This window comes from Typopeltis vanoorti, chromosome 5 (genome assembly GCF_054136105.1).
Source record: "Typopeltis vanoorti isolate ZY-2024b chromosome 5, IOZ_Tvanoo_1.0, whole genome shotgun sequence".
Lineage (NCBI taxonomy): Eukaryota > Metazoa > Arthropoda > Arachnida > Uropygi > Thelyphonidae > Typopeltis > Typopeltis vanoorti.
The window spans coordinates 134,924,695-134,943,576 of NC_143553.1; the positions used below are offsets into that span (position 1 = coordinate 134,924,695).

Genomic DNA, 18,882 nt, shown 5'->3' on the forward strand with positions numbered 1-18,882 from the left:
AAAAAAAAAAAAAAAAATACTATCACTATGTTTTTGAGGAGATGAAATGGTGAAGAGAATTCAGAGATAGGCAATTAAGATGGCGAGAGGAATGCGAGCTCACTATGATGATAAATTGAAGGATTCCAAAATTGGGCAGACAGGCAGAAGAGAGAATATGATAGAAACATAAATTACTAAGGGAGTTTTATGGGATAACAAAAATTTTCAATACATAGCAGAAGTTTCCTTGCAGACATTTCTAGTTCTTGTAGTATTTATCTCCCATAAGGGGGGGGGAAGCATTGCACAGCATGCATTCATGAAATAATCCCACTACATCCTTTGTAGCCATCATATTGTTGCTTTCAATAATCTTTCTTCCTTTTGCTGAATGGTAAATTCAATTTAAAACTTGGAAGAATTTCCTGAGATTTTCCTTTGGCACAAATGATTTGCTATACTGCTTTTTTCTAGCCCAAATTACATAATCTATCTATGTTTGGCTATTGCAGACTACTTTTGCATTTCACTCTTTGTTTAATCACCTGATTCTGAGTATTAAGTTGTATACTGCCTGTGTCTGATGTGTTTTAAATTCACATTTGCTATGAACATCTTTCCCTTGCAACCTATAGTACTGATATAGGTGGACTATAATATCAGCAGTTATGGAAATTATAGTTCCACATATCTCTCCCACTCTTTTTTTTTAAAATGAAATCTTTCTCCACTTGACTATCTCCAAATCAATACAACATGATCACTCTCACCCAATGTAGGTTGTGAACAACAGTGTTTATCTCATTCACAACTACACCCTTTGAAATTATCACCCAATTTATTATTACATAACACCTCCAGGGAGTCCAAAGACTCATCAAGGGAGGGTACCTACTTTACAACTCTCCGTCTCCACCAGCCGCAACTACCTTCATCTACACCAATGCCATCTACCATTAGTATTTTCACAAACAAATATCCATGTCCACGGTGGGATTTGAGCCCATGGCCTTTTAGATGGAGAGCGGATACACTAACCACTCAGCCAACCAGGTGGCATATTTAATACTTTAAAACTTTGTGTTCCAACACATGCTGCATAAAGTAGTTATCCACAAAAACTGCATAAATTCTCTCTCTCTCTCTACAACAGCTGATCATTTCTTCAAAAAAAAATCTCTTCTTTTTCTACACACTTCATTTTCACTTCACATTATCACTCTTCATGTCGAGAGGCCAAAAGTTTTTCATTTTTTGATAAATACATCAAGTAATTTTCAACAAAGACTCATTGGAAAAAAAAAAGAAAAGTTCACATCTTCATTCACAGTAGCATTTAGAAGCTGTTCACAGCCAATGCCTATGCTTTACACATAAAATAGAACTTCATTACCACCTGCCAAACTAAAACTTAATCTGTTCACTGTTATTGCTTTCTGCTAACACGTTTCAAGTGATTTTTTTTTTTTTTTTTTTTACTTAAATGTTATAGGTGGTATTCACCATACTAGCTATAACATTTATGTTCAGTTGACCTCCTAATGGTAGGTGGTCAACTGAATAGATTTATATGGAATAAGAGACAGTTGTTTTAAATAAAGAAAAAGAAAATAGGAGGAGGTTAAAATAATACCTGTTGATTTAAAATACACCTAATATTTTAAAGTGCTGTAAAGTGCTTACAAAAGAATGCAGATGCTTTAACATTCCCTTTAAACACATGGCAATGTGTCAAGCCCTACCACCATATTAATATCAGGTTTACTGAATTCCCGGTATAGCTCCTTGCTTGCTCCACAATTAGTTCCTCCCCCTATTCCCTCTGCACAATATCACATTTACAAGGGATGAAATACTTTGATGCACAGTTTATTAAAAGATTTCAATTAAATCCTTCTAGTGGTCACCAATCCTTTAACCAACTATTATCATTCTCCCATATTCCCTGTTATTCGAATGAGCCATGGAGGCTCTTAGAGATCAATTTAGAAAAAGTAAAAACAGATTAAATTATCCCTATATTAAATGATAGGGAAACTGGTCAACAGGATACTAGACAGGATGTTATTTACTATAACTGAACTACATCCAAATATGAGGCCTGTTTTGAGGCAAATTCCATTAAAGATTTTGATAACTACAAAGTAACCAAAATCATCAATTAAAACTGCCATAATGTAGTAGTAGGAGGGGTGCTTAAGGATCAAAGCTGTATAACTGAGAGGAGACCTCCACATAGCCTTTAAAGGAATGCAGAGAACCGACCAGGGTTTCTGACCTAATGTCCAATCCTCACCTTCTCATGGTGCACTCTATGGGGTATCTACTTGGATACTGAATGAACGAGGATGGGCTGGCAATTTGGTATTTAGCCAAACAAATTGTATTATTGGCTTAAACCAAAATAAAAAATGATGGTACAACATGACAAAATTTCATGCCAGCTGGCGCGTTGCCCGGTTAAACAAGGCCCCCGTTGTTTTCGCCAGGGAACCAGGGCGAACAGCGAAAAGTCAGCTACTGGAACAGATCTGAAAGCACACCAACTTACCATCACCACAGCTAAAGATCAGTACTATCAACATAAGAAGCCTGAATGGCAAAGAAATGGAGCTAGCTGATGAATTAGATAAGTACCAGATCAACATAATAGGGGTGACTGAAACAAAAAAGAAACTGGTGAGATATTTCTGAACAATAAATACAAAATGTTATATTAAGGCAATGACAAGGAAAAGAAGGAGTAGCCATAGTATTCAACACAAAATACGAGGCTAATCTTCTTGAATGGCAGTCAGTCACAAGTAGAGTGATGTGGACAAATATCAGAATGGGGAAATTGGACAATGAGACTTATTTGTGCCTATGCTCCCACAGAAGGTTCAACTAAGGTAGAAGTGGAGGAATTTTTTGATGCTTTAGAAAAAGCAACTGACACAAGGAAAAAGGAAAAGTTGGTCCTTCTTTGGGGATCTAAATAGCAGAGCAGGAAATGATTGTCAAATATACAAAAATATTTTGGGAAAATTTGGAGAAAAGAGCAAAGCCAATAATAATGGCAAATACCTGTTGGATTTCTGCCCAGGACATGGACTGGTTATTACTAACACCATGTTCCAACATAAAAATGTGCACAAATTCACATGGAGAGAAAAAGCTAGGAATAAGAAAAGTCTCATTGACTATGTTATTGTTGATAGTGATGTTTTCTCCCTGGTGCAGGACACCAGGTGTACAGGGGATTTGAAATTGGAAGTGATCACTATTTAGTCTTGAGCAGGATAAAATTGAATTTCATATTGAAAAGAATAACATGTAAGAAAGTTTTAAAGCGAATAAAAGTTGAGCAGCTCTCAGATGTGAACTGTAGACTAAAATACACAAAGATTATCGAAGAAAAAATGAAAGAGTTTGAGAACAGGAACCAAACCTTGGAGATTCAGTGGCAAGCCTCGAAGAAAACCCTGATTGATTCAGCCAGAGAGGCATGTGGTGAGGTTGTGTGCAAGGATAAAAAAAATCAGAACTCCCTGGTGGACACAGGAAGTTAAAGAGGCAGTGAAGAAAAAGAAGAAAGCATATCAAAAGTTCCTGGCAAATAAGTCAGCTTTTACTCTTACAGAATACAGAGACAAATGTAAGAAAGCTAAACGGTGTGTAAAACTAGCTAAACAAAAGTCATGGGAGGACTTTGGCAAGAATATAGAAAATAAATATCAAGAAGGTGGCAAAATATTCTGGAGGTTGTTGAAGAAGCTTAGGAATGGAGGAAAGAGTTCTGTAAAAGAAGTTAGAGATGATAAAGATGACATGAAAACAGGAGAAAAAGATATCCTTGAAGTATGGAGCATTTTTCATTTAGCAAAAAACTGCTAAATGAAACAAGCAGTGATGATAGCACAGTGATAAAAAACACTGACCAGGCATGCAGTCAGGAATACATATCCATACTTGAAGTAGAAAAAGCCATCAAAGGCTTAAAATGTGGAAACCCAGCAGGAGTAGATGATATTCGACCAGAAATGCTGAAGTATGGTGGTATAAAAGTCTTACAGTGGCTGCACTGCATAGTTCAGAAAGCCTGGACAGAGGGACGAATTCCCAATGAATAGAGTAGAGCTCTAATAGTACCCATATATAAAAAGAGAAATAAAACTTGTCGATCTGGAGAAGGCATATGAGAAGGTGCTAAGAGAGAAACTATTCAATATGCTACAGTTATATGATGTCAATCAGGCATTATATCAAGCAATAGTCTGTATTTCAGTTGCAAGTCGGCAGTTAGAATTGAAGGACGTACAGGAAGATGGTTTAATGTTAAATCTGGTGTGAGACAAGGATGTACATTATTCCCTCTGTTATTCATTATCTATATGGATCATATTATGAAGGAAAGTGATATTAAACATGATATCAAAATTAGAGATGTTAATGTCAGCTCTTTGCTTTATGCGGACGATGTTATACTTCTAAATAAATCCGCTACAAGTTTGCAGGCGTCCCTGACTAAACTGAATAACTGTTCTGATAGATATGGTATGAAGGTCAGCATTAAAAAGACAAAGACAATGAAAATAGGTAGAATTGTTGAAAATGTGAGTTGTGTTGTGAATGGAGAACCTGTGGAACAAGTAAAACATTTCAGCTACTTAGGCACGATTTTTACTGAATATGGTAAATTAATATGGAAATAGACAACAGAATCAACAAAGCTGGTATGGTAAGAAGTCAATTGAATAAATTTATATTGAATAAGAGAGAAATTAGGCAGAACACCAAATTAGCTATATACAAGACAGTGTTCAAACCAATTTTAACTTGTGGATCTGAGAGCTGGGTCAGAAATAAAACACTTGACCAAAGAGTAGAGACCGCAGATATGAATGTCCTGAGAAAGATTAGGAGCGTGAACAGATGGCATCAATGGCAATACATATTAAAAAACAAGGATATTAGGAATGAACTTGATGCTATCATCCAGGAATGTGTTAGCAGAGCTAATCTCAGGTGGTATGGTCACTTAAACAGAATGGGCAAGGGAAGATTAGCAAAACAAGTGTTCTCTGCCAGGTTGGCAGGAAAACAACCCAGAGGAAGACCAAGATATAGGTGGATCGATACTGTACAATGTGCTTTAGATGATAGAAATATAAGATCTGATAATGATAATATTGGAGTCTTGACAAGTAATAGACTGATTTGGAGGAAAATTGTAGATAGGAAGTTAGTAATGATGCAACTTTTTCATGTAGTACTATCATATCCTGTACACCCCTTGAGGGTACATGTCAGGAATTTGATGATGTAGTAGTACAAGTGAAAAGAAAAGCTTAAATTTAGCATACATCTTCATATCAAAAAAAAAACAAGGATCATTCTTATTCTAAATTTTATTTCATAAAATGTTTACCTGCTGATACTAGGTATGCAGCTCTCATTGAGACTAGAGAGCATATTAGTTTTACATTTTCACAGTCTTCATCAGATGCATGGTGCAAACCCATTTCATGTAAAGCTTTCCTTGTCTCAACATATTTATGTTTTGGATCACTGGAAAAAGAAATCATTTTTTAAAATCTATTTAATATGACTGATAGACCTCCTATAATTAGTTTGGTAGGCTATGTGGAGGTCAAATAATGCACTATAAAATTAAGATCATGAATACATTTTTTGTTACTACATTCTGCAATTATATTTCACTAAATAACATTCAACTTAGAAGTCCACCCATTGTACTCGTGTGGTGTAGGTTTCCAACTTTTCTTGGGTGGAATTATTATAAACATCTGGATATAAGACAAATCCTATCTTAAATAAATTAAGATAGAGAAAGAGTAAAGACTGCAAGTCTGTTGCCACAATACAACTGGAGTGAGTTAAGAAGAGCCATGACTACAAATGAGTTGATGTGAAGATTGTTCAGGAGTCAAGTTATGCAGCTTGTAGATGTCTGAAATGAATTTGATGGACAAAAGCACTTACACATAAATGCATGTGAATAGTTTGGAGTTAGACATTAGAAGAAAGTGCTGTTCAGTGAGAGGCTGAAAGTACAAAAATTAGGAAAACTACGAGATATTAGGTTACTAAATCACTTAAGGAATTGACAACATACATAAGAATATAAATTAAATTACACTTTAATAAATATTTCTGATATTTCGGCAATGTCACGTTGCCATCTTCAAAAAGAATTTACAAAAAAGGCACGTGCACATAGGCACTAGAACACAGTAACTGAGAATGAAGTGATGAAGCCATTGTTCTCCGAAAAGTCCTGATGGTGCCCCCTAGCGGGGGCCATCAGGACTTTTATGCTATGTAAGTGTTCTTGGCTGTTGGGCTGAAGGTCTGCTGATGTAAGCCTCCCAAATTTGGGGCAGTCTCATACAACCAAATTTGTTGAAGTTTGGAGAGTTTCTTAGGACTGAGGTTGATTGCCAAAATATCGGAAATATTTATTAAAGTGTAATTTAATTTATATTCTTATGTTGTCAATTCCTTAAGTGATTTAGTAATGCATAACCAACGCATAAGCTTGTCTATGAGAATTAGAGATGTTAGGAAGAATGTAAACAACCATGTTTTCAGACACATCTGGGGCAAATGGGTGAGAGAATGGAATGCAGTTTTTTTAGGTCTCAAATTTGAATGGGACAGTCATTACAAGATGCAAGGATAGCTGTGTACCCAATAATTTGTCTACATGAATACCAGTTGCATCAATGACAAGAGTTTTGGCACTAGTCAATTCAACTTAGCCAAAAAATTATCACTATTGATGAGACATGGTTGATGGAAGATGATACAGGAATAGTGTAATAGATGGTATTTCAAGAAGACAGGGGAAATAGAATGGGAGATATTACTGACCATATTCCTCGTCCAAGTTTGTTGGCTGCAGTTAATAACTGCAAAAGTAGAAGAGTTAAACAGTAGGGAATGAGAGCAGCATTTTTTCCCCCCTAAAACGTAAACAGATTAAAAGTAAATGGTTCCCAAATTAAATTGGCAACCATTTACCTTTGCTCATACAGCTAGTTGATTTAACTCTTTCTGCATCACCTTCATTTCTCTTCCCAGTTTAGCATCAGCAAACAAATTTACTATGGCTAAGTGTGGTCTAGTGGCTAAAATATCTGGCTTTCACCCAGGGTCCAGGTTTGATTCCTGGCATGGGGAAAGCTAAATCTTCCCACGAAATGTCTGACTCCACAGAGGTCAGACATTAATAATAATAATCAATACTAAAGATCTATCATTCTGGGGAAAAGAAAAAAAAAAAACTTGTGGGGTGTTGCTATAAACCAGGGAGCACAGAGGGTGGGGAGCAGGAGATGTTTAGGCAGTTGAGCTTGGCAAGTGCAAGCAGAATGATTGTTATGGGAGATTTTAACTAATAGTATAAGCTGGGAAGAGGAAAATGCATGTAGTAATAAGGGGATGGCATTTCTAGAATTCTTGAGGGACAAATGTCTTAGGCAAGATGTAATAGAGGGAACAATAAGTTCTTGAGTTTTGGATTTGGTCCAAAAGAAGCATCAGAAGAGCTGATAATAAGTGAGATGACATCTCTTCCACCAGTTGGAGAAAGTGACCATGTGGTTTTGACTTGGAAGATGAATAGACATGCAGGTGTATCAAAGAAAAGGGAACTCATGTGGAATTATAAGGCAGGTGATTATAATAATCTGAGATAACTTGGACAGTTCCATGGAAGGCAGAATGGGAAGGCCAGGATATCAAGTGCTTGGGAAATTGTGAAGGAATATTTGTTAGCAGCAATAGTAAGCTGTATTCCACAAGTGAAAAAGTGGAGACAATTTGGTGTTAAGTGGATGACAAACAATATCAAACAGGAACTGCAGTTGAAAAAGATTATGGAAGAGATAAGGAGAGAGGTGGAGGGCAGATACACGAAGAATATAAGACACAGGCCAGGAGAGTGACCAGTATGGTGAGGAAGGCAAAACTGGAATATGAGAAGAGATTGGCACTAAGATACAAAGAAAATCTAGGTAATTTTTTTAGCTGTGGCCTGTAGGAGGAGAAATGATTATGGAAGAATGACAATGTGGTATAAAAATGGGAATAGAATGACTGAGTGATAGAGGACATAGTGGAGTTGTTCAATAAACACTTTATTGGAATATTTCATCCTGGAGAAGTGGGTTTTAATTCTAGAGAGATAAGGTGGGTTCAAGGTTTAGAGGAGAGTATGTTCCAAATACTGAGTATTCTGGATGTCAGTAAAGCTTTGGGACTGGATGGTATTTCACCACGGGTTTTGTGAGAATGTGCTAAAGGACTGGCAACTCCGTTGAACTGGGTTTTCAATGAAAGTCTTGTTAATGTCTTGGAGAAGTTAGTGAGGGACTATATACAGCATTGGGCAGATGAGGGTAATGTTATCTGTGAGAGTCGACATGGATTTGTGAAGGGGTGCTCTTGTTTTAGTAATATACTTTTATAATAAAGTTACAAGAGCAGTAGATGAGGGAAAGCAACATACTGCCATTTTCTTGGATTTAGCAAAGGCATTTGACAGGGTGCCACATGATAAGCTGATGTTTAAGTTGCAGCACATGGGTTTGGATGTCAGGTTGGTCAACTGGATTCAGGATTGGCTGTCCGATAGGTATCAGAGAGTTGTGTATGGTGGGGCAGTTTCAAGGAGGCAGAAGGTTACAAGTGGGGTCCCACAGGGCTCAGTACTAGGACCTATATTGTTTAACCTTTATATCAATGACATTGTCAATGGATTGCAGGGGGATATTCAGTTGTTTGCAGATGATGTGAAGCTGGGAAGGGTTATTAGTAATAGTGCAGATGTGGTAGCCCTGCAAGAGGATTTAAATAAACTAGACAGATTGGCAAATAAATAGTATCGGTTTAATGCAACAAAATGTAAGGGTCTTGAGGTTTGGAACACATCGATGGGATGCTGCATACTCTATTGGAGGAGCTATACTGGAGGAAGTAGGGAAAACATGAGATATGGGGTTGATGATTGATAGAAAGTTGAAATTTAGGGGACATATTGCAAAGGTGGCGAAGATAACACAGAGGATTGCGGCAATAATGAGAAGGACGCTGACCTGTAGAGATAAGAGTTATCATTCCATTGTATAAGACCCTGGATTGGCTGAGGGAATGTGGAATGCAGTTTGGTAGATAGAAGGAGAGGTGATATGATAGAGACTTAAACTGTTGAAAGGCGGTTACAGGGTTGACACTTGGGAGTTCTTTCGCTTGGTTGAACAGCGGGAAGGAGTGATGACAAGGGGCCCTCCCTGGAAGTTACAAAAGGAAACTGAGCAAGAGGGTGAGGAGTGGTTTCTTTGCATGGAGGGTGGTTGAACTGTGGATTGCATTGCTTGAGAGAGTGGTTCGAGTTGGAACGGTCAATGGGTTCAAGGAGTGGTATGATAAACTTTGCTTCCTAAAAACAACCTCCCACGATGAGTCTTGATTTCATGGAGGCCTGGATAATCATAATAATAACAATTTGCATTTAAAAAGGAAAGTGATTTGACAAAGTAGATGTTAAAAATAAAATGAAGCTGAAGAACAAACCCTAAACAAGCTTCTAAATTGGAAATGCCAGACATATTCAAGCAGTGAATTATTTTCTCTGCTTTTCTGTAATAGTTTCTCAGTGGAATAATTTATTTTCTTAATAAGCACACCTTGCATAAATTAAATTACCAGTGGTCCAAGTATGGAGAACCCTGTGGTATTTCCCCTCTCCCCACCCTTTGTTGATCTTTTCTAAGTCATTGCTTTCTACATATAATGATATACTTTCTATCAGCTAGCCCACTATCTAAAACCATAGTATTATTCATTTGCTTAATTTAAATACCAATTTAGCCATGAGTGAACCTTTGAAAGAACAGAACATAACTAGAATCTCTCTCATAATTATGTTTCTTATTCAAGATGATTTTCAAGCTCTAATAAATATAAGTATACTGCAATCTCTCCCCCTCTTCACACATACATGGACACCTGCTTTTAACAAATCCACATCACATGAAATGTCCCTTAGATTCATCACAGGAGGCTCATACCACTATTCATACAGTACTTGAATATATTTACTACCCTCAACTATTTCAACAACCCATTCCACTTGTTCATCCAATCTAAGCAAAAAAAAAAAAAAAAACATTTGTTCAAATTTACAGGATTACCCTTGTTCTCTTTCCTCCTACCATGTGTTGAAAAATTACTTTTGCATCTATCCTATAAAAATTCCTCTAGTAAGTATGTTTTCTGTTATATATCTTCTTTTCTGCTTATGAACTAAGTTTTACAGCCAGCCATCAAACCTTTGATAGTCAAGCATTTCACAGACCCATTACTAACTTTGTCAACTAGCCTAGAATCCTCTCCACTTATCTCCACAAAATATCAAATTCCTGACATGTATCCTCAAGGGGTGTACAGGATATAACAGTACTACATGAAAAATTTACATCATTACTAACTAACTTCCTATTTACAATTTTCCTCCAAATCAGTCTGTTACTCGTCAAGACTCCAACATTATCAGATCTTATATTTTTTTTTAAACCTAGGTAATTCAAATCAGATTACAGTAGATCCAGGTGAAATTGCTTTTCTACATACAACTGATTCTCTGTTTTATTTTGTCTACCTTTCAACAAAATATGTCTCTTGAACTTTAACTCCCATTATAAGAACCTGCCAAAAGTCTATTTGTCACATAGACATGTGACTGTGCAATAATATTTGTTCTTTGACCAGTCTTTGGTTTAAGACCAGTTGGATTTTTCTGCATTATAATTTTGTTTTTAATGCCAAAAAATGATAAATGTTGATATTTTTTCCTTTCTTTTTTAAATTATAATTTGACTATTACTTGAAAAAACAATTTGCAATGAGAATTCCTTCCTGAGGTGATGTAGTTAATGAAATTTACTTCAAATTTTATAACTTAGAATCACTATTAAACTTTGTCATTTCATTAGCAAAATATTTGAAAATGGCTGATGAGTTGCTGTTGAGAATGAATGGTATCACACTAAAAAAATTTACTCTTTAAATTACCATCTGCAAATGGTTTTTTACTTATAATCCCAAATTATGATGATCTGGTTTTTTAAAAACCAAACATTATGCCAAGGTAAGATTAATTTCATTGTCAGCTAATCTAACAGCATTATTATTATTATTATTATTAAACAAGACCTCGTGGAGTCAAAGACTCATCTAGGAGGTCCTTTTATCTCACACACATCTCATCATACCACGTCTTAAACACATTCAAACTCCTTGCGGACACCACACTCTCAGGCAAGGCATTCCAATCATTCACAACTCGGCATGAAAAAACCTGCCTCTCACTCCCCTACTCACACCCTCTTTATACAGTTTCCAGGGATGACCTTTGGTTCTCCCCTGATCTCCCACTATTCTCTGTAGAACTTCTCCACCATTGATCATATAACAACCCCTTACCAACTTGTAGGTCTCTATCATATCTCCCCTCTTCCTTCTCTCCACTAGACTCTGCAAATTACATATTTTCAATCTTTCCTCATACTCGACATTCCAGAGGTCAGAAACTACCTTAGTCAGTCACCTTTGGACCCTTTCCAACATCTCTTCATCCTTCTGAAAACCAGGTGACCAAATCTGGGCACAATAGTCCATGTGTGGCCTAATCAAAGCTTTATACAATGGAACAAGAATCTCCCTACTTCTACACGTCAGTGTCCTCTGCATCATTCCCAGAAGTCTTTGTGTTGTCTTCACAATTTTGCGATGTGTCCCCTAAATTTTAGATCCTTATCCATTATCACCCCCAGATCTCTTATTTCCTCTACTTCCAACAATATATTCTCACCAAGCATAAATTCTGCATCCCATCTTTGTTTTCCAAATTTTAAAACCTTACATTTTGCAACATTGAACTCACATCCCCATTTGCTTGCCCAATCACTCAATTTATTCAAGTCTTCTTGCAAGGCCACAACATCTTCACTACTCTTTATGGTTCGTCCCAACTTTGCATCATCTGCAAACAACTGAATATCTCCATCCAAATCTTCGCCAATATCATTAATATACAAGTTAAATAGTAATGGCCCTAAAACAGATCCCTGAGGCACTCCACTAGTGACTTTCCTTTTCTTGGATATTGCACCCCAATACACAACTTGTTGATACCTATCAGATAGCCAGTCTCCAATCCAATGCACTAATCTAATATCCAACCCCATCTGCTCTAGTTTGACTGTCAACTTATCATGAGGTACTCTATCAAAAGCTTTTGCGAAATCCAAGTATATTACTGTGTATCCTTCTCCTCTGTCCAGGGAAGCAATCACTTTATTGTAATAAGTAAGTAGATTACTAAAACACGACCTCCCTTTAGCAAATCCATGCTGTCCATCAAAGATTATACCATTGTTGTCAACCCAACTCTGAATCCTAGTTCTCACAAGCTTCTCCAACAACTTAACCACAACACCTGACACACAGATAGGCCTATAGTTTGATGCTTGAGTTCGATCACCTCCTTTATGAAGAGGCACAATCTTGCCCTCCGTCCACTCTTTAGGGACTTGACCAAGTGCAAGACTCGTATTAAAAAAATATGTCAAGGCAAGTGTCAACTCTCTGGCACATTCCTTCAGAATACGCGGCGATATATTATCAAGTCCCATAGCCTTATTTACATCTAGTTTACTCAACTCCCCAAACACCTCTTGCTCACTTACAGTCAGTCTCTCCTCCCCATCATCAACTGCTCTTAATCTCTCCATGAAGTCACATTCACAAGATTGAAAGATCTTTATGAACTGCTCATTAAGTATCTCCACCACACATTCTGCAACAGCTGTCTTTATACCATTTCCTCCAATCAGTGTCATCCTTCCATAATCATTCTTTCTTTTGCTGGCTACATATCGAAAGAACTCCCTAGGATTCTTTTTAGCTTCATTAGCTAACTGCTGTTCATACCTCTCTTTAGCTACTCTCACCAACCAAGTCACCCTCCTTGTCTGGTCTTTGTAGACCTCATGAAATTGGTTACTTCCACTTCTCTTATGCTGCCTCCACAATGCCCTTTTTCTCTGTATTGTATGCTTAATCTCTTTATTCATCCATCTCACACCTACCTTATTTAACCTTCTCACCCATGGTATACATTTAGACATTGCATCTACTAAATATTTTTTGAAAATCCCCAAGCTGCATTGATCTCTTTTCCCACTAACTCCTCATTCCATGCTACACCTGCAAGCTGTCTCTTGAGCTCTTCATAATCACCCCCCTTGTAGTTCCACATATACCCTTTTTTCACAGGGGTCCTTGCACTGCTTGCAACCACCCAAGTAATCACCTCATGGTCACTTTCACCAATTGGTGGATGATTTGATACCTCATTGATAATTACATCCTCCGATGAGATGACCAAATCCAAGACCCTTAATCCTCTTGTGCCCTCTGTTACATACTGTCTGAGGTAGTTATCCCTCAAAAACTCAAGAAACTCATTTTCTTTACTTCCAGTTGCTATCTCTTCATTCCAGTCTATATTGCCATAATTAAAATCACCCATAATGATCACCCTTTTCTTATTTGACTATACATTTCACTATCACCACCATGTTCAACTAGATTGTAATTTTGAAAAGGGGAAGTAGGAATAAACTCAAGTTTAGGGAGGGGATATCTCCCACTCCATATGAAACCAGGTCTTTGCAACCAAAGGACTTGTTCTTATAATTGTGCTATTGAAGTTCTATTTGTTAATTTTAATCACATCATCTTCACCTTAACATGTTGGTCTTGAATGACTGTCACAACAAAGAACTTCAATGCAATGACAGAGAAGTTAATCCTATCTCCATAGGATGCTATGGCTCTCAACAGCAGTATTCTCTGGATGGTTTAGGATGAAAAACTTTTCTACCTCCATATAAGCCTAGCAAACTCACATTGAGATAAAAATGCTCAAGGTTCTTTGAGTCCTAATGGAACTGAAAGTCAGTTCTTTCCAACCAAATAGCATTATTGTTACTGACTGAGTTAGAGAGGCTTTGCTATTAACTTAAATAGTAAATTAAATAATATTTATGACAATTCTATGTTAATATTCAAGATATTAATTAATTGTATGTTTCAATAAGAATCAGTAAAATTAAGGATAGAGAGAAGGTGAAACTTAATTTGGATGAAATCAGTGAGAACAGTTTGGGAATCTTCCTAGATTCTCAAACTGTTGTAACAATTGCCACCTACTGGTAAATTTAATACTAGATTACTTCCCTACAATGATAAATTAGGCTCACTAACCTTTCAATCATAGACACATATTTAGTATCAAAATGATAAGGTGTGTTTAGCAGTTCTGATCCTTTTCCTTCAAAGATTAAACCATCTTCAGTCAGATGAACCAATATACGTCGCACCAGTTCACCCATGTACATGCCAGAGATCATTTTTTCAAATCTGAAATATATGAATTTATTCTTATAAAATATTAATTATTAAAATATAATAACTTGATATATGTTCATTTTTTCATTTGATTTTTATGGTGCAAAGACAAAAGGTCATACTGCACCAGGACACAGGTCACAGCAGTACATATGGTAATTGGTTAGTAGGATAATAAACATCCATGCCCTTGGCATGATTCAAACCTGCAGCCTCTTGGCTGCAGAGCAGATATGCTAACCACTCAGCCAACCAGGCCAGCAATATATTCATACATGTCATTACAGAAGATGCCTTGAATGTAACTGTATAAATTATTATAAAACAGTATGTCAAAGTGATATACTTACAAGGGAGGGAAAGCAAATTCTACTAAATTTCAAGATGCAAGTGATATTAAATAGCTAGACAGTTTCAAAAATAATACTTACAGTTGTTTTCCTGGATTCAGAGAGTTTTTGTCTATCTCGCAATCATATGGAGTACGGATGAAATTTAAACATCCATCATCACCAAATGCTCCCCATTCTGTATTGACTATCACTTGTGCTGGACAATTATCCTCTTGTTCATTCCATAATTCCACATTTTCTAATCTTTCCATGTAACATGCATTGGCACCTGTTCCTAAAAATGAAATACAGTGTAATCGGCATATTTTCCTTCTATCCAAATCTCATTCATTTGTATATATATATATATATATATATATATATATCAATTATACATCACTTGAATTAGTACCTATATCTGCAGGAGGATTTAAATAAATTAGCATTGTTGGCAAAGGCTAATGATTGTTAATTTAATGTTGCAAAATGTAAAGTTATGCATTTAGAGTTGAAAAGATTACATGCAATGTATCATACTGATAGTACTGGATTGTAGGAAATTGATGAGGATAGGGACTTGGGGATAATGGTGGACAGCAAATTGAAGTTCAGAGTGCATATTGCAAAAGTTGGTGAAATGGCTCAAAGGATTACTTGGATGTTGACCAACATGTTAACAAATAATGATAGCGAAGTTATCCTTCTTTATAAGGCTATGATTCGGCCGCATCTTGACCACTGTGCACAGATTTGGTCACCTGGGTTTCTTAGGAACCAGGAGGTGGTACAAAAGATTCAGAGATGAGTGATTAAGTGGTGATAAGAGTGTGTGAAATGCTCCCTATGAGGCTGAAGGTTTGCAGTTACAAAGTTTAGCTGATATGTGGAGAAGAAGGTACATGGTAGAAACTTAAGATATTAAAGGGGATTTATAAAACTGATGTAAAGAAAATTTTTTCAATATATGAAAAGGAGTCAGAACCAGGAGCCCATCCATGAAAGTTGTGTAAAAGTGTGGTTCAGTTGGGGGGGGGGGACAAGATTTTTTGCATGAAGAGTGATGAATTAGTTGAGTTCCCTGACAGTGAATGAGTTTAAGGAGAGGTAGGAAAAATCTATGATAGGTTTTGTGTGGATAATAGTTAGTTTGGGGTCTTCCACAATGAGTCTCTGGACTCAATGGAGATATCATATAGTAATAATGATAATATCTGTTTGTACTATGTAAAACTATACAAAAATGCATTTACTGGGAAATGGTTTTGGTCAGCTAAATTAAGTTAATTATTTCTTTTAATCGATTAAAAGAAACTACTTTGTAATGAAGCAGACATCTATGCACACATTCTAATTTCAATGCATTGAGTTAAAAATAATTGAAGAAATCAACAACTGAACAAATCAAGGGAATTAAAATTATGCAGTGAGTCTTGTCATAACTATAGAATAACAGTAATAAAACTTAATTATTGATCATTAGATAGTGAGTATTTTGTCAAGTATTCTGAAATCAGATTTGCTATTTGCAAGAACAAAGAAGTTTTCTTATGGGGGAGAGAGCTGTCATTTATCTGAAAAACTTTTTTCCCCTTAAACAAGACCACAAAACTGTTTAAACACTTATTTGATCATAGAACATATTAGTGATAAAGATGTTCCTTTTCATATAGCTGAAAGATCAGTAAAAACATTTTCCCAATTAGGCTAAGTGTCCTATTATAAATCATTCTAGTCTATATATCTACACTCAAAGTATGGGAAAAGCTGGTAAAGAGAATGCAAAATTGAACTGAGTGGTACAGGATTATCCACAATCATCTATGTCAGTTTGTAAAGATTTTGTTTTAGCCAGTTATCCTTATCTTATGAAATAACCAGATAAGGAAGGCTAATATATAGCACTTTTTGGACATTGTAAAAGAATTTGAGAGATTTCAGCATGTCAGTTTGGGGTACAAGTTAAGAGAAATGGTGGATGGATAACAGATTAGTAAGATATGAAGCTAGTTGTCTGAAAGATATCAGAAAATATTATTATTATTATTATTATTACGGGCAACTCCAGTCCCATGATGAGTCATATTACGGGTAATATGACTCATCATGGGAGGACCATCTTGAACAGTCTACCACACCACTTAAATCCATTCACACATTTCACTATCAAGCAGTGAATTACATGATCCAACCACCCTCCATGCAAAAAAACAAAACAAAAAAAAAACAGACTTCTCACCCTCCTACATCTTATAGGGATAGTCTCGTCCTTGCTCCTACTTGTTCTACTAGATGAAAAATCTGTGTCAATCCTGTAAATACCTCTTAGTTTAGTTATTCATGTTTAACATCACTAGATAACATACTGTTATGTTGTCTAGTGATGTTAAATCACTAGGATTTTGGGAGTGAAGCCTTCTGCTAGAAGAAGTGGTAATGTCACAGATATCCTTTCCACAAATATTTCATAGGACAATCACAAACACCCATGGTCCTGGTGGGATTTGAACCTACAGCCTCTTGGCTAGAGAGCAGATAGGCTAACCACTCAGCCAATCAGGAGAGATTAAATACCTCTCAACAGTTTAAATGTCTCAATCTCAGTAGTTATGAATACATGCAACTGTTTAAATGTCTCAAACTAACATTATAAATGTCTTGATATCATTTTGGTTATCTGTACCCTCTCCAAGGCTAAATTTATCCTCTTCAAATAATAACTAGATCTGGTTACAGTAATCCAGATGTGGTTGAATCCAGGGTTTATATGGTGGGATCACCACTTATCTCTACAGTTAAAGTCTTCAGTATTGCAGCACTTTACTAAGTTACCTTCACTACTTTTGTAATATGTGCCCAAAACTTCAAATTTTTATCTACTATCACTCCAAGATTCCTTGTCTCATCCACTGGTATAGTATGCAGCCTCCCAATCAGTGGATCCCAAATTTCAAAACCTTACATTTAGTTGCATTAAACTGAAATCCCCATTCATTTTCATCAAGCTTATTTAAATAAACCAGAAGGAGACTTATAACCCTTCCAAGCTTTACATCATATGCAAATAACAACTGAATATCCACCCCTGTGTGGCATATGACTCTCCTTGCTCAAGCTCTGAACAAAGATGAAATACCTTGAACTCTTCCTTACTAAAACTATATCCTCTACAATAGTTATCAGTTTACCATTTTCACTAACTAATATTAGTTTCAACAGGACCCTTTGGTTGGAAAGACATGAATTACAGTCCCATCTATGATGCAAGGAACCTTTATTGGGGTTTACCAATTAAAGATGAATTAGCTGGTGTCATATGGAGATGCAGATTTTTCTCTCATGGAAACCATGATTTTTTTTATCCCTCAAAACAAACTGGCCCTGTGAACACACATATCCACAAACACACATAACCAATTATTGCCTCCATAATGCTTTCAAGATATGCTTAATCTCTCCATTCATCCATTTTACCTATCCTGTTTAACCGCTACCTTTTCACACAAACAGTAATTCATTCTGGATCTGTAACTAAGTCCTATCCATGCTGTCACTTCTGTGGTCCTACCCTCACATAACTGCTGATTCCACTTTTATTTTATCTTCCTGTCCATCACAACAAGCCATTTCCATACCTGTCTCACAAACTTGTTTCCTCATTCTCATCTCTCACTTCCCACTATTCTCTTCTCAATGTCTATTCACAACCACTCCAGTCTTGCTTATCTCTCACTTTTCTTTCATATCTACTCTTAATTCCTCAGATTGCTTGTTTATTAATTAATCTTTAGCTTTTATATTTTCCTTTCCAGCAGAAATCTGCTCCACATGATTTGGATCAAATCCACTCCTTTGCTCTTAATATAAATTTTACTTGTTCTTCCTCAAATTTATCTCTCATTCATGAACTGTATTTCCTCCTCACATAGTTCTGTCATCTTTGTCATAACCTTGCTCATATCTGGGTCCACCAACTACTTTTTCATAATGATATCAGCAATCTTCTGATATCATTTTCACATTATGTTCAACTCATTCACTGCTGCAATAAATATTACACACAATCATCCTACTCCCCAAATGTAAAAAA

At 36.3% G+C, this 18,882-nt stretch overlaps 1 protein-coding gene and 1 long non-coding RNA gene across 3 annotated transcripts in view; one reads left to right on the top strand and one right to left on the bottom strand.

Annotated features, from left to right (window-relative positions):
- The window catches only part of LOC150106837 (uncharacterized), a 50,341-nt gene that overhangs the window by 14,241 nt on the left and 17,218 nt on the right, over positions 1 to 18,882 (top strand). The gene's annotated exons all lie outside the window — the stretch shown is intronic.
- The window catches only part of Hex-A (Hexokinase A), a 124,495-nt gene that overhangs the window by 10,018 nt on the left and 95,595 nt on the right, over positions 1 to 18,882 (bottom strand). For both annotated transcript variants that reach the window (XM_090393347.1, XM_090393348.1), the window contains exons 6-8: positions 14,895 to 15,090; positions 14,320 to 14,475; positions 5,393 to 5,532 (exon numbers count right to left, since the gene is read on the bottom strand). In XM_090393347.1, the coding sequence (XP_090249473.1) occupies positions 5,393 to 5,532; positions 14,320 to 14,475; positions 14,895 to 15,090 (492 nt within the window). The remainder of the gene's footprint in view (positions 1 to 5,392; positions 5,533 to 14,319; positions 14,476 to 14,894; positions 15,091 to 18,882) is intronic.